The 19887-nt window shown below is 43.0% G+C and overlaps 7 protein-coding genes and 1 non-coding gene across 11 annotated transcripts; 6 read left to right on the top strand and 2 right to left on the bottom strand.

The window, feature by feature from the left end:
- Positions 1–10: 10 nt before the first annotated feature.
- On the top strand, positions 11–1908 carry LOC110859984 (autophagy-related protein 13 homolog). The gene is made up of 5 exons (XM_022109025.2): positions 11–254; positions 480–710; positions 807–1028; positions 1098–1376; positions 1437–1908. The coding sequence occupies exons 1-5, from the start codon at positions 42–44 to the stop codon at positions 1536–1538; spliced, it is 1047 nt and encodes a 348-aa protein (XP_021964717.1). The 5' UTR covers positions 11–41; the 3' UTR covers positions 1539–1908.
- Positions 1850–4061, bottom strand: LOC110860007 (nudix hydrolase 20, chloroplastic). Of its 3 annotated transcripts, none has more exons than XM_035859799.1 (6): positions 3812–4061; positions 2783–3051; positions 2518–2724; positions 2211–2462; positions 2050–2149; positions 1850–1994 (listed from the first exon to the last, which is right to left on the bottom strand). In XM_035859799.1, the coding sequence occupies exons 1-6, from the start codon at positions 3912–3914 to the stop codon at positions 1915–1917; spliced, it is 1011 nt and encodes a 336-aa protein (XP_035715692.1). In that variant the 5' UTR covers positions 3915–4061; the 3' UTR covers positions 1850–1914. The 3 variants fall into 3 exon arrangements, 2 of the variants coding, with proteins under 2 accessions (XP_035715692.1, XP_021964740.1); XM_022109048.2 differs by lacking the exon at positions 3812–4061 and adding an exon at positions 3184–3452; XR_004837135.1 differs by having other exon boundaries at positions 1961–1994; positions 2050–2145.
- Positions 4062–8448: 4387 nt separating this feature from the next.
- Trnat-cgu lies at positions 8449–8520 on the top strand. Its single transcript has one exon. It is a non-coding gene; the product is annotated as a tRNA-Thr (tRNA).
- Positions 8521–9708: 1188 nt separating this feature from the next.
- On the top strand, positions 9709–11900 carry LOC110859941 (aldehyde dehydrogenase family 3 member B1). The gene is made up of 9 exons (XM_022108983.2): positions 9709–9859; positions 9940–10242; positions 10308–10630; positions 10686–10767; positions 10831–11071; positions 11131–11239; positions 11298–11416; positions 11470–11597; positions 11666–11900. The coding sequence occupies exons 1-9, from the start codon at positions 9833–9835 to the stop codon at positions 11828–11830; spliced, it is 1497 nt and encodes a 498-aa protein (XP_021964675.1). The 5' UTR covers positions 9709–9832; the 3' UTR covers positions 11831–11900.
- LOC110859942 (transcription factor MYB77) lies at positions 11894–13824 on the top strand. Of its 2 annotated transcripts, none has more exons than XM_022108984.2 (6): positions 11894–12260; positions 12319–12393; positions 12450–12629; positions 12736–12959; positions 13020–13123; positions 13198–13824. In XM_022108984.2, exons 1-6 carry the CDS (start codon positions 12091–12093, stop codon positions 13738–13740), a joined length of 1296 nt encoding a protein of 431 aa, XP_021964676.1. In that variant the 5' UTR covers positions 11894–12090; the 3' UTR covers positions 13741–13824. The 2 variants fall into 2 exon arrangements, with proteins under 2 accessions (XP_021964676.1, XP_021964677.1); XM_022108985.2 differs by having other exon boundaries at positions 13201–13824.
- Positions 13825–14212: 388 nt separating this feature from the next.
- On the top strand, positions 14213–15965 carry LOC110859945 (calreticulin). The gene is made up of 6 exons (XM_022108986.2): positions 14213–14372; positions 14431–14532; positions 14588–14870; positions 14942–15302; positions 15371–15583; positions 15655–15965. The coding sequence occupies exons 1-6, from the start codon at positions 14291–14293 to the stop codon at positions 15790–15792; spliced, it is 1179 nt and encodes a 392-aa protein (XP_021964678.1). The 5' UTR covers positions 14213–14290; the 3' UTR covers positions 15793–15965.
- A 53-nt stretch (positions 15966–16018) lies between these two features.
- LOC110859946 (solute carrier family 35 member E1 homolog) lies at positions 16019–17239 on the top strand. Its single transcript, XM_022108987.2, has 3 exons — positions 16019–16158; positions 16219–16458; positions 16602–17239. The coding sequence occupies exons 1-3, from the start codon at positions 16083–16085 to the stop codon at positions 17219–17221; spliced, it is 936 nt and encodes a 311-aa protein (XP_021964679.1). The 5' UTR covers positions 16019–16082; the 3' UTR covers positions 17222–17239.
- LOC110859986 lies at positions 17201–19884 on the bottom strand. The gene is made up of 6 exons (XM_022109027.2): positions 19227–19884; positions 18851–19159; positions 18628–18781; positions 18031–18562; positions 17639–17974; positions 17201–17536 (listed from the first exon to the last, which is right to left on the bottom strand). The coding sequence occupies exons 1-6, from the start codon at positions 19799–19801 to the stop codon at positions 17259–17261; spliced, it is 2184 nt and encodes a 727-aa protein (XP_021964719.1). The 5' UTR covers positions 19802–19884; the 3' UTR covers positions 17201–17258.
- Positions 19885–19887: the final 3 nt, after the last annotated feature.

Genomic DNA, 19887 nt, shown 5'->3' on the forward strand with positions numbered 1-19887 from the left:
TCTTTCTAATTTTTAAAATTCAATAAAAAAATGTGAAAATAATGGAAACCACGGAAACGACGAGCTCGACGAATTCCACCCTGGTTTCCATGGAAACGACCCCGACGGAGACAAGTCTGAAAAAAGACATTGAAAGATTTGTGAAATTTTTCTTGATAAAATCGACGCAAGTCATCGTCACCTCGCGGATCAATGGGGGCAAGAAGGTCAAGACCGAGTGTCGACTGCCGAACAGTCTTCAGTTGGCGGATTGGGTGGGGTTTTGAGTTTTTTTTATTTCCATGGTTACTTGGTTTAAAAAAATATTTCCATGGTTGCTTAAAGTTTTTAATTTCCATGGTTACATATTTTTTTAAAAATATTTCCATGGTTACTTAAATTCTAAAGTTTCCATCTTTGATCTAAAAAAAATATTTCCATGGATACTTATTTTTTTATAAATTACCATGGTTACTAAAATATTTCCATAAATCCCACAGTTCAACCTTAACATCCCCGACGAGGAACCCCCACCACCCCTCCCGCCTTCCACCCCCCCAGGAACCACCCCACCACCCCTTCCCCATCGCACCATCCTCCAAAACCTCCACCCCCATTTAGGAAAAACCCTCCCCACCTATTCAGTCACCATAGAAACGTACCTAACAACGGAGGATTTAACGATTCCCCTGGAAATTTGGAGGTTCCTTGTCGACGCCGGGAATTTACAGGTTTGTTTCCATGGTTACCAAAAATAAAACCGTTGCTATGGTTAAAAACCCCAAAAATTAATATTTAAAAAACCGTTGCCATGGAAACAATTGCAGTCCCCCCGCGACGTGTACAACATTTACAGCCGCCTGGGACTCACGATAAGATCGGTGCTTTGTTTAACCCGAACCATGCCGGGATACAAAATTGCTCGAAAGTCCGGTCCCGACGTTGCCATTGGTTACGAAATTAAATCGGATTTAACCGATGAGGATTTTACGGATGAGAAAATCGCGAGTCTTTTGGGGGAGGGATTTAAAAAGGCTTTCCTGGGGCAGGTATTTTTTTAGTTTTTTTAAAATGTTGTTGCCATGGTAACTAAGTGAATAAATAAATAATAATCACAGCAGGACCCCGGGACCACACCCACGGATGACTCCTCCTCCCCTTCGGGGTCCAACACGACTTCTGTTGTGACGTATATATTTCATCGGACGAAAATGGAGCTATTTACCTCGCAGAAAGAGAGTTTATTAATAAAATCGGATCACTATGGGGATGGGATGGTTGCCATGGAAACGAAAGCCAATCAAGTTCGGCCCGCGTTTGGGAGTATGGATCAAATTATTAGAGTTGACTGTGATGAGGGGGAGGAGGAGGAGGATGATTTCTTCAAGATGCTCAGGGTATGGGTTTTTTTTTTGGTTGTCATGGTAACTGGATAATATTTTTTTCTGTTTTTTTAGCCACCCCCCTCGACCCCACCGCAGAGCGAAGAAACAATCATTGTTCCCACCACCACACCCACCCCAAAACTCCCCCCACCCCCACCCCTCCCCCCACAGTAACCATGGCAACCAACAACCCCACCCACATCATAACCCTCCCATTTGCTACGCATTTCCCATCACCAAACCCCTTGGACACGCGCCACTCCCACTCCACACCCACCACGACGACGAACCCCACCCACTCGACGAATTCCTCAAACACTTCCGAGTCTGAATTACTAAATTTATTTGAAGAATTCCGGATCGCCCCGGTTACGCTGCAAGCTTTTGATGAAAATTGTAACCATGACAACCAGGCGGGCGTGTTGTTAGAGCAATTCGAAGGGGAAATTGGTTTCTATGAGGATTTCTTCGGGAAAACTTTGTTGTGCGGGGAGGAGTGATGTATTTTTATTTTTATTTAAATAAAATATCCATGGTTACAAAATGTTTGTTAATAATTTCCATGGTTACTTGTGTAAAACATATCCAACGGCATGTGGAGAAGGGGGAGGAGTTGTGGTAACTGTGGTTCTGCAGAAAAAAAAAATATTTACCATGGAAACGTAAAAAAAATCACCATGGTTACCATTGAAACTATTGATGAATCCGTGTCTGACTAAAAAATCCAAAATCACGGGGCATGAGGTTGTTTTGAATTTTGATGATTTCACGATTTCCATGGCTTCCTAAAAAAATTATGTAACCATGGCAACTAAAAAATAAAAATGGTAACCATGGCAACCATACCTCAACTGTGACCAAAACAAATCCCTCGACTTCTCCGTCATTATTCGAAGGTTCGAAATCTTCACTCAATTCAAGGTCAAAGACAAATTCAGTGTTCGGAAATAGTCCGTAATTCGACTCGTAAAAAAAGCTAACGGCCCCGGCGGGTTTCAAATTTTCCATTAAATAATCGCTCGGAATCGAGGCTTCTTCCGAGGATTCCTTCGTTGCCGTGGTGATTATCGTGTTTTTCGTGGAGAGCCCACCCCCGACCTGTGTTTTTATGGAATTAGTTGCCATGGAAACAAAAAAAAATAAATTCATATACCAAATTATCGAAAAACCCCGGCCACATTTCCCTATTTCCGGATCTTTTCTGTAACCATAGCGACAATCCACTGGGTTTTCTGACAAATCCGTTGACATGGACACCGAATTGTCGGAGGCCGAAAAGGGGGGTGGCCGAGCGGTCGAGGGTGAAAAGGGGCGGAGTTGAGTCCGAGGTGTAGTGCGAGCCGGGTTTTATCTCAAAGTTCTGCATAGAGATTTATTATTTTTAGTTGCCATGGTTACTAAATTTTTATTTTAATCACCTCCCCCCGCCACGTTTTGTCCAGGTGGAAAAGTCCCTTTTCTTTCCAGTCGAGGAGGATTTCATGGAAAATTTCGGTGCGTTTTTCCGGATTTTTTGGGGTGAATTCCAAGTTTTTGTTTCTGAGGATGAAATGTGGTTGCCATGGGGATAGGTTTTCTAGGATTTGGGGGGTTAATAAACCGATCACCACGTGGGGGGTGGAGTTTCCCTGGGGGATGGTGAGGCGGGTGTAGCCCGGGGTGGTGGCGGGAGGGGTTTGGAGGTGTTCTGGGAAATTATAAAAAAATTATATAGTTTCCATGGTTACTTTTTAATTATAGAAATTATAAAAATATATATTTATACATTTAAAAAATATATAATCAAAAAATTCCATGACAACCAAAAAAGAAAACTCACTGAAATAAAAATTATTAAACCCTTTGGCCAATTCGATAATTTTACTATTATTTCTCCCCATAACAATTATTTCTATGGAAACCTAAAAACAATTTCTATGAAAAATTCCCCCACTCACTCTTCTCCCAGTTTCCATGGAAAATTCAAACCAAACCGTTTCTCTCATCTCATCCGCCGCCGCTCCCGAGCGATTCCGACTGATTCCACAATAATTTCCACAAAAACATATCTCTCCTCACCAAGGAAACACACCTTTTTTATACAAAAAAATTAGTAACCATGGAAATAACCCACCTGACAACAATAATCTTATTCCTGACAACCCTAACAGTAACCATAGCAACCACTCCCCCAACCCCACCCAACACCCACTGCACTGCCGGAGCCCTGTTCCTCTCCCTGACAACGTCCCTAACTTATTCTCAAGAATTCCAGTACAACTGCTCGGAAACGCACCTCCAATTAAAATTAAAGAAATTAAAATCTTCCAAACCGGATCCTTTCGTTTCTTATTTTATAAGACCGAATTCTAAGAATAAACGAAACACGGTTGCTAAGCAACAGGAAGAATTCGGATCCGGTAACTATGACGACGACGATGAAGATTCCGAGGATTCTGAAGAATTACCTGAAAATTTCCATGACGACGAAGAAAATGAAATATTTCCATCGATTCCTTCAGAAAAATCGTTTGAAATCCCCATCGAACCGACGCCTTCAATAGTTTCCATGGCAACGAGTCACGTGGTTACGACGACCACGCCCATTTCCATGACAACCACACCCCCAACGACAACAACGACAACGACAGTATTACAACATTTCTACAGCTCCTCCATAAAACCTGACCACGTTTACATCGGATCCGGAGACTACATCCTAGCAACGCCCGTCGTTTCCATGGAAACCACGACAACTACTCAAGTTTCCATGGAAAAAATCATAAAAAAACTGCCAAAAAAAGTATTAAATTCTGGTGTTAAGTATGAAGAAATTATCCACGCGAGTTGTCATGAAATTAAACCGGCGTTGCCATGGATACAATTGGTTAATAGTCGGAATAATACGAAAATTTTAGCGTTGCCAAGCAACGAGGAGATTTCCGATTGGGAATTTGAATTAATTTGTGAAAATAATTCGGTTGTCATGGAAATTTATTTTTCCGTTCGGCAACGGCAACGTTCGAGAAATTGGAATCATTTGTGGAGGGTGGAGTTTGGAACGGTGGAAAGGGGGCTCAGGGAGTTTGTGGGGTTTCTCGAGGGGGTGAGGAGGGGGGGAAGGGGGGACCATTCCCCGGAGGATTTGGTCGTTGTGGGGGTCAATTTGAGGGAGTTTCCTTTTTGGGTGGAGTTTGTCAATGAGTCGATCGTGGTGGAGGGGGTGGGAATGGGGGGGTAAGTCACGTGGTTACTTAATTATTTCCATGGTTACGAAATTTTTAATTTCCATGGCAACTAAAATTTCTTTTAAAAATTACAGATGCCCCCTGACGACGCTGAACGCGACCTACTCAAAACTAAAAAATCTCCATGGCAACCATTTCCCCCACACTTACAAAATTCACAGCTTGACCTTAACACCGTACCCAGGCCACACCCCCTGCGACAAAGACTCCCTCCTCAGCATAACAACCACGAAGAAAACCCCCACGACCACCCCCACCGTGAACTTCCCCCCCTCGATAAAGAACCAAATCGACAAAATCAATGGAAAAGTGGGGTCATTTTTGGTGTACAAGATTCCGAACGATTTTTGCTACGATCCTGAAGACGGAGATAAAGTGTTGTTAAGCTTGAAAAAATTGGAAACGTTCGAAAATTTCCATGACAACTTTTGGCTGCAGTTTGACGGGAAAAATAACGAGATTTATGGGCTGCCCATGGAAACGGGGGAAATCGAGGGGGTCGTGGTCTGTGGGGACAGGGGGGGTGAGTAGTGCTATTTTTTGTGTTGTTGCCATGGGAACGGATTTTTTTAAAAATATCCATGGAAACTAAATAATTTAATATATCTATAATTTAATATATGTTACCATGGCAACTTAATTAATTTCCATGGCAACGGATTTTTTTATTTCCATGGCAACTTAATTAATTTTTGTATCTTAGGAAGGACCTCCTTCGACTCCATCACAATCTCAATCGCCCCCCAACCCCCCCAAAATTACTCAGCAGAATTCTCCCTCCACTTCACCTCCTCCCCCTGGACCCCACCCACTGTTCGGAAGTTCATCGATAAGCTCTCCTCCCTATTATCCCCCTCGATGATCGTCAAGTCTCATACGCCCCCCACAAAAAACTCGACCCACATCATTTTCAAGTGGTTGAACTCTTCCAATCCGACTTCGGAATACGAGTTAAACGAAATAAGGAAGATTCTCTGGTCGGAAGAAGGGGGGGTCAATCGGGGGGTGAAGAATTATTTCGCTCCAGAGTTTAATTTGAGTGATTCCGGGGGGGTTGTCCCCATTGGGGGGGTCCTGCTCGGGGGGGCGACCCCTGTGGAGGGTGGGGGCAAAGATAAGCAGGAGTTTGATTTTGGAACTGGGGGGGTTAGTGGGGGGACCGGGGGGGTCGAGGGGACTGGGGGGGATGAAGAGGAGGATGAAGATTGGAGGGTGTGGGTTAAGGAGGGGTAAGCTTTTTTAATTTTATTATTTTCAGTAACCATGGCAACTAAAAAAATAATAATTTAATAGAACTCCGTATCTAACGACGTACATCATCCCCTCGATATTAATCGCCGTGCTCTGTTTACTCTCGCTGATCGTGGCGTGTTACTTTGTCCGAAAAATCAAGGACTCCTCCCCCTCGGAAATGTCAACGTTCGAGAAAAAAATCGCGGGGGGTGTGCCCGTCATTTTCCAAGAGGAATTGGAACAGAGTTTGGTTGCTAGGCAACAGATGCAGCCTCAGGCGGAGAGACCCGTGAGACCGCCGAGTTACGTGCAGCAATCGGCGAGTGGTGGTGGGGGTGGGGGTCCTGGTGGGTGGGGCGAAGGGGGTGTGCCGTTTGGGAGTGTGGGGAGGGTTATGCGTGAGTTTTTATGTTTTTTTTTAAATATGTTGTCATGGAAATGTTTTTTTTTTGGTTGCCATGGAAATTAATTAATTATTAATTCTAGGCCCCCCGCACTACAACAAACCCCCACCAGCACCGATGCATAGCAACCCCCCTTCATATCCCGACCCTTATTCTTCCCCCAGTGGAGGGGGGAATAAATATCCCCCGTCATATCAACCACCCCCCGCGCTGAGTTACTATGGCAACCAACAGCAGCAGCATGGGATGATGATGAGTCAGCAGCAGAGGGGGCCGAGTGGGATGTATGTGCCTCCGTAAAAGTTGTGGGGGGTGGGTGAAAGTGGGTGTGGAAAGGGGCGTGGTTTTAGGTTAGGAGTTTTTGTAAATATTTATTATGAAATGTTAATAATAAAAAAAGTGTTTGTAGTCATGGAGATTTTTTGGGGTTTCATGGACTTTCATGAATTTTCATGAAGTTTATTTTATTTATAATTTGGCATGCCAAATCATGGTGTTTGCCAATTTTTGGCGTGATAAATTTTTGTGTGCCAATTTTTGGCATTTTTTTTGGTACACGCCAATTTTGGCGTGCTAAATTTTAGCAATTTTTTTGGCACGCCAATTTTTCGTGCCAATTTTTAGCATGCCAATTTTTGGCAATTTTTATTAGCACTCTGTCAAATCCTTCCAAATCCTTTTTTCTTAGATGAGGCCATAGTTACTATATGGAATAAAATCGTCTAAGTAAGCATTCACTACAGGTTTGAAAAGCTTAATTTTTTCAGATCTCCGTCAATTTCCAACCGATTTTAATGAAATTTTGCCCAGAGTTAATTATAGCTACATCGAGTAGAGCCCTGATTTGGCCGCCTGAAGCATCCAACGGTTTATGAGATATTCAATTGAAACCCAACCAATAGTGTGTTTTTTGGAGATTTGAAAAAATTTAAGGCATGTATGAAAAAAGTACACGGATAAAAAGTTGATACATATTTTCTATAAAAATACAAAATTAAAATAGACAAAATCGGTTTAAAAGTGAGAAAGTTTTGATGGTGGTAAAAAACCACTCCCACCACCGCCCAAAGTTGAGTTGCTAAGGTCGACCCAGCGACTTCTCAATTCAGAACCCATTTAGTATCTAGGTGATGCTTAAATGAAATGGGGGCGCTGATGCTGGAAATATTAAAATTCTATGTCCTTGACTGGAGAAGAAATTTATTAAATACTTTTTATCGCACTTCTTAGTCTCATCTAAGCTTTCCTTTTTTGGGTTTCTTTTATTGTGTTCGTTAATTAATATCCGAGTTTTGAAAATGTGGGTTAGTTTGATCCTGAACGAGCGTGGTGAAGGGAACAGGGAAAAGAATTTGATAGTAAAAATTTAAAAATTCGTTAAAATGGATGACTGAACGATAGATCGTGTTTTTTCGGGTTGTTTGGTTGAAGAGTTGCCTCCCGTTAGTTCCAAAATTGTGAGGATTTTTACCAGTTCCACGTGAAATATGGGGAAATATTCTTAGAAACTGTACAAAAACAGTGTGACAATGAAGGGATTGAGCATCTTAAGGCATGTACATTTGTCGCTAAAATGATCGGAAGGGATAATTATTTGGCGTTTTTCTTATTAATTTATTTCCTTAGCTCTCATCCCAAGTTATTGATCCGAAATCCGCGGATCAATCCGAATCGGATCGGATTGACTGTTTGATCCGAACACCTGCTTAATCCGAACCGGATCAATCCCATGGCGTCATAATCCGATCCGATCCGACGGATTGCCACTCCTATGTGGGATGAATGGAACTATGGGAATTGAACTGAGTAATCCAGATTGAGAATTAATCATGAATTCGTAATCATGATTAGTAATCATGATTGGGATTAATCAGGATTAGTAATCCGTAATCACGATTATGGATTAATGAAATCAAATGGGATTATTCCCGGATTAATTCTAATTCCAGAAAAATCGGGATTATGGATTGGGATTAATCTACAAAAATCTCACATTGCCGGATTAGGGATTATGGATTAATAATCCATAATCCGGGATTAAAATCCATAATCCTTAATCAGGATTATCCCAGCTCTGCTCACGATAGGTAATTTTGCATGACAATTTCCATTTCCTTTCTATTCAATTTAATCCAAAGAGAACTTTCATAACCGGCGTTGAAGTCATCCAGAAATCGAGGGGAGAGAGATGCCCGCTAAACAGCTCTTCCAGCTCTCTCAGCCCTCTTAGCTCAGTCGCAGAGCGCCTGTCTCGTAAACAGGAGGCCGGGAGTTCAATTCTCTCAGGGGGCAGTTGCTTTTTGCCCTGGGGCTTTTTCTTTTACTAATTGGGGGGAGGGCTTTATTAGGGTATTTTTGCGTAGAGTTTGCTGATTTAAATAGCTTGAGAATGTAGTTTTTTTGCTATGCCAATTTTTGTGTGCCATTTTTAGCATGCCAATTTTTCGTGCTAAAATTTTGTGCCGATTTTTTAGCACGCCAAATTCTGTGCCAATATCGCTAGAAATTTGGCAAAAATATTGGCACGCCAAAAAATCAGCACGCCAATTTTTCCTCATTTTCCCGTTTTAATTTTTTCCTTGCATTTTAGTGTCTCAAATTTTGACTGCAACTCAAGATTTGCATTCTAATTTAATACTCCAATCGATTACCATTTAAATTACCAAAAATTTGATTGCCCAATAAAAAAACACTTTTAATCTCAAGACGCTTAATAATCTCACCTCTACTATAATTACTTTATTAGCTCACCCTGCGTAGCATGAGAGCTATTGAATTCCTCTTGTCCGTCTGTCTGTCTGTCTGTCTGTCCGTCTGTTAACGAGTTTTTTGCATCAATTGATGCTATTTAAAAATCCCCTTGACAATTATTGAATAAGTTAGGCGCACCATTGGTATTGAACAAACCGAATCGAATTTTTAATAAATTAATAGCACCGTTGGTATCTAACAATCGGTAACACAAAATGATGCGAAATAATTGGGGGATGGGATGCATAACGCACCAATAATGCATACTACTCGGCGGATTTTATTAGACAATTTTGACATAAATTTTTCAAAATTATCGTTGATCGTTGGTAGGATAATCTGCATCAGTGATGCACAATATTTGGACTTTCCTCGATGCATAATAATTATTGAGCTATATTGTTTAATTCGACTGCACCATTGGTGCACTATTGCATAAAAATTATTGATCTACTTTGTTGGATTTTTCTGCACCTTTGGGGCAAGTTATAACCAAATCATTATTACAGGGTGAGCTACTTCTAACGTTACTACGGTTTATTTTTAATTAATTTCCCATGGAAATCCAAAACTTCATCTCGTTTCCATAGAAATTAAACCCTTATCAGAATATTTCTATAGAAACCATCACATACATTAATTAAACAACAACCACCACCCCTACCCCCTAATAAAAAAAAGCTATAGAGTAACAAAAAAACTAGCAGCACCGTTACTATGACAACGCAAGAGAGAGATTGTGAAATAACAGGAAATGCAATGCGGCAATCTCACTCTTGTTAACGATTTATAGGTCACCACAGCAACTGCTTAATTTTTTTTTGTGAATATTAGTTTCACTCGAGCCGTCGCCATGGCCACCAACAGGAAGTTTAAGGAGGTATACTTTTATTTATTATTATGGAATTTTTAATTTTAATAACCATGGAAACTCTAAAAAAATCTCCATGGAAAAAATAGCTCATCCACCGCCACCGCACCCACTTCCTCGCCCACAAAACGAGGCCCTACTCTTTTCGCTTAAATCAACTAAAAAACTTACTCAAACTCTATGAAGAAAACAACGACTTGATCTTATCATCACTAAAAAACGATATGAATAAATCCAAATTGGAAGCTTATTTATACGAGGTGGATTTCATGAAAAACGACGTTCGCATGGCGATTAAATACCTGAAAAATTGGATGAAGGAGACTAAATTAAAGATGAATTTACTCATGCCGATGGACGATGCGGGGATCGTGGGGGAGCCGGAGGGGGTGGTCCGTAGTTACTAATTTTTTATTTTATTTCCATGGCAACTGAATTTAATAAAAATAAATTGCAGGTCCTGATATTATCCCCCTGGAACTACCCCTTCCAACTCACGTTAATCCCCCTCTGCGCCGCCATAGCGAGTGGGAACTGCGTGGTGATTAAGCCCTCGGAAATTTCCCCCCACTCTTCAAAAACCATAGCAACCTTAATCCCACGTTACTTGGATACGGATTGTTATTCCGTTGTTGAGGGTGGGCCGGACGTCGTGGGAGCGTTGCTAGAGGAGAAATTTGACCATATTTTTTACACGGGGAGTTTTACCGTTGCCAGGGAGATTCATCGAATGGCGAATAAATATTTGACGAAATGTACTTTTGAACTGGGGGGGAAGAGGTAATTTTTATTTTTTTGGTTGCCATGGTTACTTTATTTTTTTTATTTTTTATAGTCCAGTTTATTTGGACTCCACGGTGGACGTGACCATGGCGGCGAAGCGGATCATGTGGGGGAAGTGTATTAACGTGGGGCAGGTGGGCTGTCATGGAAATTTAAAAATTATAATATTGTTTCCATGGAAATTTTATATCCTATAGACCTGCGTGGCCCCTGACTACGTGATTTGCACGAAATCCATGGAAACGAAATTCTTGACCGCTGCTAAACTTGCGATGGACGAATGGTACGGACCGGACTGGAAAAAGGCTGAGGACCTGGCGAGGATCGTGAATTTGAGGCATTTCCATAGGGTTAAGGATTTGTTGCTGAGTGGGGGCGAGGTCGGGCTGGGGGGCAAGTGGGATGAGGAAGAGTTGTGGATCGAGCCCAGTGTTGTGGGTTAGTTTTTTTATTATGAAATAATTGGTTGCCATGGAAATTAATTTTTATAAAAATAGTAAACGTCAAGGAAACGGACAAAATAATGACGGATGAGATTTTCGGTCCATTGTTGGCAATTTACAACGTGGAGAGTGAAGACGAAGCGATTGAGTTTATCAATTCGAGGTATTTTCAGCGTTTCCGTGGTGATTTTTATTAAAAATTTAAAAAATTAAAATTGTAGACCCTCCAAACCCCTGTGTTTGTACGTATTTTCCGCTTCCAAGGCAACCATGAAGCGATTTCGGGACGAAACCCAGTCCGGAACCATGGCGTTTAACGACACGATCGTGCAATTTGCGGGTATTTTTAGTGGTTTTTTTATTGGAATTTTTAACTAAATTAATTAAAATTAGTTGACGAGCTGCCGTTTGGAGGAATTGGCGAATCCGGTCACGGATATTACCATGGAAAATTCGGATTCGATGAATTTACCCATTTTAAAGGGATCGTCTACAGGGATTATTCATGGATTGGGGATCAGGTAGAGTTGCTATAGTTACTAATTTTCGTTTCCATGGCAACCTATTAATATCTTTAAAATAATTGCAGGTCGGGATCTTCCGCTACCCGCCCTACTCCGCCTTGAAAATTAAAATTTTATCCTTTTTATTGTGCCATTGGAAGAAATTTAAATTTATCTATTTCGATTATTTCGGAGAGATTTTTCTGTTTTTAGCCGGGTTTTTCGTCGCCTGGTGGGTTTTTCAGTTGTGACATTTTTTTGTGTTTTTATAATTTCCATGACAATTATTTTTTTAAATGAAATAAATTTCCATGACAACAACTCTCTGTTTCCATGACAACCTCCTAAATCTCACCTCACCCTACCCGCGCAAATCCTTCCCTCCCTCTCTCTCCCTCCATCCAAAAATCCAACGGTCACTTTTTTCAGTCCACTCTCTGCAACTGGAGGAGCAACTTCTTCTTGTCAAGTAAAATTATGGAATTTCCATAGCAACAACAATTTTTAAACAATGAGTGAAGAAGTGTTTTTAGTGAATTGGATCCCCGAAGAGGAAATTGTTGTCATGGAAACGACGGAAGAAAAACCCGTTGTCATAACAACCACGAAACCAAAGAAAAAACAACAGAAAAAAATAAATCGTGGGAGGTGGTCACGGGATGAGGATGAAAAGTTGAAAAGGTGAGTTTTTTTAATTGTTGCCATGGTGACGATTTTATAAAAATTAATATATTTGCAGTTTAATATTAACCTCTTCGACGTCGGTGGTGGGGAATCCGAATTTTTCACAAATTTCTTTGGAGTTTCCGGATCGGTAAATGATTATTTTTAGGTTTTGGGAGGTTAATTAATTAAATAAAATTAAAAAAGGTCGGAGATGCAGTGCGCCACGCGATGGTGGAAAGTCCTGTCCCCCTCGTTGATAAAAGGCCAGTGGACCCCAGAGGAGGATTCTTTAGTGATTTCTTTAGTGGAGAAACATGGGGCCAAGAAATGGACACTCATCGCGAGGCATTTGAACGGGAGGATTGGGAAGCAGTGCAGGGAGAGGTTAATTCATTAATTTAATTATTCTATAGGAACTAATAACCAGTTATTAACCATATTAACCTCTTAATAAATAAGTAAATTAACCACTTATTAACCCCCCATTCAGATGGCACAACCACCTGAACCCTGACATAAACAAGCGTCCCTGGACGAAAGAAGAGGACGAAATAATCCTCAACGCCCACAACAAACTAGGGAACCAGTGGAGTCGGATCGCTAAATTTCTCACGGGCAGGACGGACAATGCCATCAAAAATCACTGGAACAGCACGATTAAGAGGAGGGTGCTGGGGGGGAGTGGGGGAGGTGGGGGGACTACAAGAGCCAAGGGTGAGTCGTTGTTAAGAGAGTGATTCTAATGGAAAATTTAATTAAAAATCGTGAATTTAGGCCGCCCACCCGGAAGGAAAAACAAAAAACAAGACCTGACGCAAGTGGTTAATCCAGAGCCTCAGTTTTTGGACTCGGGGTTCTTCGATGAGGAGTTTTCAGCGGTGAGATTAACCTTTTTCTGTGGAAATTAGTAAAGATTTTTAGTAATAATTTCTATTTTTTCCTGAATAACCAGCAGATCCACTCTACCCCATACCCCTCATCATCCACGAGCACCTCCACAAACTGGCTCCTCTCGCCCCTCCACCCCTCCCCCATTAACCCAATAAACACCAACCCATCCACCAGCCAACACTTCCTCATGTCCACCCCTCCCCACCCTCCTCACCATCATCAAAATTCCAACTCCTCCACACCAACTCCCCTGCGTCTCGCTTTATCCTCACTCTCCTCTCTCTTAGCATCGCACCCCAACTCGCCCCCAAAGTTAGAAGACCTCGCGGACATCCTCTCCAACACGAACACCCCTTCGGTGGAAACCCCCTCGCGCTCTTTAAACATCAAAACGGAGGATTTCTCCGACGTTGAGAACTATTTTGACTTTAAAACTCCGACGAGATACGATTCTTCCCCGTTTACGGACAAAAAGGTTAAAAAGGCGAAGAAAAGGATCGCTTTTTCGCCGCTGAAGGAGAAGAATTGTCAAATTGGTGGTGGGGAAAAAATTGAAAAGAAATTTTGGGGCGAGGATTTTGATGCTATTCAGTTTTTTAATTGATTGATTTTAATGGTGGTTATTTTTGTACAGATTTTTAATTGTTTTTTTGGTGGGGGAATAAATAAATAAAATTTGTCATGACAATTTAGTGTTTATCTGATTATTTTGGTGGCTGGGTTTGATTGGTTGGTTGGAATTGGGCAACGCCCTTTTCCTTTTCGTTGGCTGTTTTTCATTGGGTGAGTGGTTGGGGGATACGAGGGGTGCTTGATATATATTTTTATTTCTGTAGGTTTTTGAGGTTTTCATAGGATTATTTTGTTTTTTAAAATTATTTATAAATTTCCCCATGTGTAAAATAATCCTTAGGCACACCCCCTCTAAAAACAAACAAAAAACTACCCAGAAAACCCACAAAAAACAGTAAATTTAGAAAACATACCAACCACCCCTCGTGAAACCCTAACTCCGCCTCCGCATTCCCTCCAGCCAATCCAAATCGACCAGCACCGGTGAGCTGAATCGACTTGAACGAGCGTGTATTTTTTGTGGTCATTCTTCTCCAAGTTTTCTCCAAGTGAAGTCTCTCTCTCTCTCTCTCTCGGGAATTATGAATTTCAAATTACTCCTCGGGGTGTGTCTCGTAGGTGTGGTCAGCGGGGAGGTCTTTTTCCATGAGAAGTTTGACGATGGTAAGTTGGACAGTAATTTTAGTAGAAAAGTTCGGAAATAAGTGTTCCAATTTTGCAGACTCCTGGAGCTCCTCCTGGCTCACCTCCAAGCACGACGACAAGGTTTTCGGAAAATTCGAACAAACCGTGGGCAAGTTCTTTGGGGATGCGGAGGACAAAGGTAAATACTCTCTCTCATAAAAAGTAGTAAAAAAACTAATAACTAATTTCCACAGGAATAAAAACCACCCAGGACGCCCATTTCTACGCCCTTTCGACCAAGTTCCCCGAGTTTTCCAACGAAAAGAAGCCCCTCGTGATCCAATTCAGCGTGAAGCACGAGCAGAACATTGACTGCGGCGGGGGTTATATTAAATTGTTTGATTGTAACTTCGAGCCGGAGAAGATGCATGGCGAGACTCCTTATTTAGTCATGTTCGGACCGGACATTTGCGGGCCGGGGACGAAGAAGGTTCATGTTATTTTCAATTATGAGGGGAAGAATCATCTGATTAACAAGTGAGTTTAATTTTCTGACGTGTAATTTATCGCTAATTTATTAAATTAATCACTAATTTCTCTATCCACAGGGACATCCGCTGCAAGGACGACGTCCACACGCACGTCTACACCCTCGTAGTCGAACCCGACCAGACCTACCAAGTATTGATCGATGGTGACTCTGTCCAGTCCGGAAACCTCGAGGACGACTGGAACTTCCTCCCCCCAAAGAAGATCAAGGACCCAGAGGCGAAAAAGCCCGAGGACTGGGACGACCGTGCTACTATTGATGATCCAAATGATTCCAAACCCGAGGATTGGGAGCAGCCAGAGCACATTGCGGATCCGGATGCGACGAAGCCGGAAGATTGGGATGATGAGATGGATGGGGAGTGGGAGCCTCCCATGATTGATAACCCAGGGTTCAAGGGGGAGTGGAAGCCGAAGCAGGTATGGGATAGTTTTTTTTATGGGTGAGGTGTGTTTCTGGTGGAAATAACATAAGGAATTATTTATAGATCGACAACCCAAGCTACAAAGGCGCCTGGATCCACCCGGAGATCGACAACCCAGAATACAAGCCTGATTCAGAGATTTACCGCTACCCTGCGATTTGCGGGATCGGGTTGGACCTGTGGCAGGTGAAGAGTGGGACGATTTTTGATAATGTCCTGGTCACGGATGACGTCGAGTTTGCCAAGAAGGAGATTGAAAGGGTCAAGGAGGTGGTGGTGAGTACTTACTTTAGTGATTTTTTAGGAATTACCAGTTATTTATGCTAATTGACTGAATAACTCTACAGGAAAAGGAAAAGAAGATGAAGGAGCTCCAAGACGAAGAGGACAAAAAAGCCTCGGAAGCCGAGTCAGCCGCCGCGAAAGAGAAGGAAGACGACGAGGACAAGGATGATGAGGAGGAGGGGGCTCATGATGAGTTGTAGTCTTTAGTAGTGTGGTTTTTCTTGGTCTTTTTCTATTTAGTGTAAAGTCACGTGAGGTATTTATGAAATTGTTTTTGTTTTTGTGAGGCGTGGGGAATTTGTGGGGAACGGTTTATATAAATTTTTGTGAATATATTTGTTAATAAAAAATTGTAATATCATGTCGCCCCGAAGGAATTGCTGTGTGGTGTGGGATGGTTGAGTTTTTTTACGGATTGACACTTTCACTACAGGAACATCTGTCCATTAGTAGAGAGGAGAGATAATTAAATAGGGTCGGACCATTTTAAATGACTAAAAAATGGGTGAAAATCAGCGTTCTCTGCTTCGCGTGGTATTCCAGTTCGAGTTTGAACAATGTCGTTGGTAATTTACACTCTTTCACATGGGAGTTAGTAGTTGCTAAATAAATTCCAAATTCCGTAGGAAAGCACCTCCTCACCCGCTACCCTCACCCGCTGACCCTCACGTTAATCCAGCTATTCTCAATCACCATCTACTCCTATCCTTTGATAAGGTGGTATCTGGAGAGGGCCCCGCTGGGAATTACTGTTCCGAAGAGTGTCTATAATTATTATATTATTCCACTGGCGGTGGGGAAGTTTTTGGCCTCAGTGGCGAGCCACGTTTCCATTTGGAAGGTCCCAGTGAGTTATGCGCATACCGGTAAGGATTTAATTAAAGAAGGGGCGGCTCTACTTCACCGGCGCTGGCGTTGGTCACGGTGGAAAGGGTCATCCGTGGAGCCGCCCCTTTCCGATCATTACCAATTTATACCGAAAACTAATAAAATTCTAAATTTTCCACAGTAAAAGCCACCATGCCTCTCTTCACTATCACCCTGACGCGCCTCCTCCTTGGGACTCACCACTCCACCCTGACCTACCTCTCCCTCATCCCCATAATCACCGGAGTCTCCATCGCCTCCATCACCGAGATGAACTTCAACTTAATTGGACTCACCACGGCCCTCCTATCAACACTAGCTTTTAGTCTCCAAAACATTTATTCAAAACAAGTCCTCCAAAAAACAAAACTCCACCAGTTCGAACTACTCTTCATTTTAGCCAAGTTGAGCTTCCTCTTTTTCACCCCGGTCTGGTTCCTCCTCGATTTCAACATAAGTTACGACGTGGAAATAGTATTTTACCTCTTTTTCGACGGTTTTTTAAGTTTTCTACAGAATATTTTAGCATTTAGCTTTTTGAATTTGGTGAGTCCGCTGGGGTACTCGGTGGCGAATGCGAGTAAGAGGATTTTTATCATTGGAGTTAGTGTGGTGGTGTTTAGGAATCAGGTGGGATTTAGTAATTGGGTGGGGATGGGGGTCGCCGTGGGGGGGGTGTTTTGCTATAATTATGCCAAGAATTGGGAGAGTGTGGAGAGAAAGAAGGTGTCGTTGCTGCCGTTGAATAATAATTATGTTTGATTTATTTAACGATATTTACGAGATGGTGGGTAAATAATTAATTTCGCTTGTTCATATTGGCGAGGATGATGGCGGTGGCGATGTCCTCGATGGAGGTGGGGCGGAGGGTCAGGGGTTGTACGGTGGGTTGTGTGCAGGTGGTGGGGTGCGGGAGGATGTTAATCGGTAGTTGTGACGTCACCGCCGGTTTGATCCTCTTCTTCTTCGGGGGTGTTGCAGAGGTTAAATGGGAGGAGTTGCGCTTTTGTGATGGGGATGAGATCTTTTCTGGGGATGATTCTGTGGTTGGGGGGGTCGTCGTCACTTGGGGGTGGCCTGGGGGGATTATTAAAAAAACGTTAGAAACGCTCGAAAACCCATTAAAAACCGCATAAAAACGCATAAAACCGCACCAAAAACTAAAGAAAAACAGCTCACCAAAATAACTGGGGCAATACTCGAACCTCGGCGGTGTTAGTAAAATCCCCCCCACTCCCCCTCCACCCTCCGTTCCCTTCCCCTCGATGATCCTCTCGAACCCCTGAACAACCTTATCAATCGGAGCATTCATCTTCTTCTGCCCGGGTAACAAAGGAACGTTGTCGAAATTGCAAGTGAAACTCTTCCTCTGTTTATTATTCCGCGATATCTTGCGCTTTTTTCGAACGATTCCGTCCTCTTCTTCGTCGGCGTAGGGGTTGAAATCGGGGTCTGAGGATGAGCTGGAGGAATCGTTGAAGTCGTCGTGGTGGGGACGTTTCTGGGGGGACGTTCCTATAATAAATTAACGTTAAAACTGCTCGAAATATTAAATTCATTAAACAGCTCACCCTTCGCTGGTTCCTCCCCCCCACTGATAACTCCCCCCTCATCATCATCGTCATAAAACCCATCCTCCTCCTCCCCCCCATCGTCACTCTCATCTTGTTCATCCCCTCCAACTTGACTCACCACCTGCCTCAACCTCTGTCCCGGTCCCCCTAAACTCCCCCCAGAACTACACTCCCCTCCCCCCTCCACCTTCTTCTTCTTCCCCTTACTCCCCCCCGTCCCCCCACCCCCATTATTCCCCACGCACTTCCCACAAGCCCACTTCCTCCCCCCCAGATCCTCCGGATGAGCCCCCCAATCCTTCCCCTGCATCCACAAATCGTACCTCTCCGGTTGAAACCTCTTCACAAAAGTTTCCATGTCGATCCGAACCATGTCCGTGCGGCAGATACAGTTTGAAGCACGTTTTCCGTACTCTACCCACCGGGGGGTGGCGAAATTCGTGGATTCGGCGCAGTTGTAACCGTGGTTGAAGCCGCAGTGGTAGCCGAACGGGAAGGTTATCATGAACTCTCCGGATTCTTGGGTTATCTGCGGGGGATTAATAGTTATCAATTAAGATATTAAGATAAGCAATAAGATATTAAGATAACCACCTTATCAGTGGGGATGTAATACGACTTCAAAATCTGGGGTGAGATCAGGGTCATTTTGTGTCGAAGAAACGCAGGACATTCCTTCATCCGATCGGGGAAGAAGTTCTGGGCGAGTCTTTCGAACCGCCGACCGTGCTCAGGGGGGATGGCGTACCTGTGATTATCAGAAGTTAATTATTCCCCAATAAATCCCCCCCCCCAAAAAAAATATCCCCCCACTCACCACGTCTTCGGAGCCCCAAAGTGCAAATAATTGATCGAGTACAACTCCATGTCCTCCGTGTGCCAACAAAAAGTCGTCTTCCACGCTCCAAAGTAAAGATAAGCCGTGTTCACCCCACAGATCTCGACGCCATAATCTTCTTCAACGTAGTCCAGGATCGACCCTAATTTATTGACGTTCCAGATCTTGCAGGTTTTGTCGGTTATCGAACCATTGACGTCCGCGCCGTAAATCGGGTTCTTGTACATTATGTTTTTCCAGTAGCGACGTTCCAGGTCTTCAAAGTCGAAGTGTGGGGGGGTGCAGTTGCTGGAAATTAATAAGTTATTAGTGGTTATCAAAGCTTATCTTAAGGGGAATAAGATAAACCACTCACCCCTCCTGTTCCGTAAACTCCCTGAACTCCCCCACGGTCATGGGTTTCTTCTGAATATTGATCTGTTGATACAAACCCTGCTTCCCCGTGACGACTTGAGAGATCGGAGCGGGGATAAGCAGGTTATCAATGTTCCCATACCCGTCGAACCTGGGGACGTATTCTTTTGGGGGGACGACCTTTGCGATCCCTGCTTTGTGCGCACCGCAGGATTCCATGTATTTTATGTAGTTGGAGAAGTCACTGAATTCCGCGAGGGTCGGGCGGAAGATCATTATTTTGGGGGTGGTGGAGGAATTAAAATCTTGCGGTGGGGGTGGGGGCAGGTCGCTGGGGAGGGGTAAAGGGGGCTCCATGGGAATGCTTATCTGTGGGGGGGACTCTTGTTTAATCTGCTCGGTTGGAATTATTTCCTCCTTTTTTACAGAAAGTTCCTCTTTAATTTCCACCTTTTCACTCAACTCTTCATCCTCTTGTTTGAGTAAATCCTTGGTGAACCCCCCAATCTTGATAAAGGTAGGTTCGCAATCCGATAACTCCATTTTCCTCAGGGGGAGTGGCGCGGGGGCGTCCATTTTTATTTCCGAGCACTCCGCACGGAGAGATTTATAAAATCAAAACAATCCAAACTGGACTGACGAAAAACGTTGTGTGCTTTGCT

Source organism: Folsomia candida, unplaced genomic scaffold, assembly GCF_002217175.1.
Source record: "Folsomia candida strain VU population unplaced genomic scaffold, ASM221717v1 Fcan01_Sc028, whole genome shotgun sequence".
In the NCBI taxonomy this organism is placed as follows: Eukaryota; Metazoa; Arthropoda; class Collembola; order Entomobryomorpha; family Isotomidae; genus Folsomia; species Folsomia candida.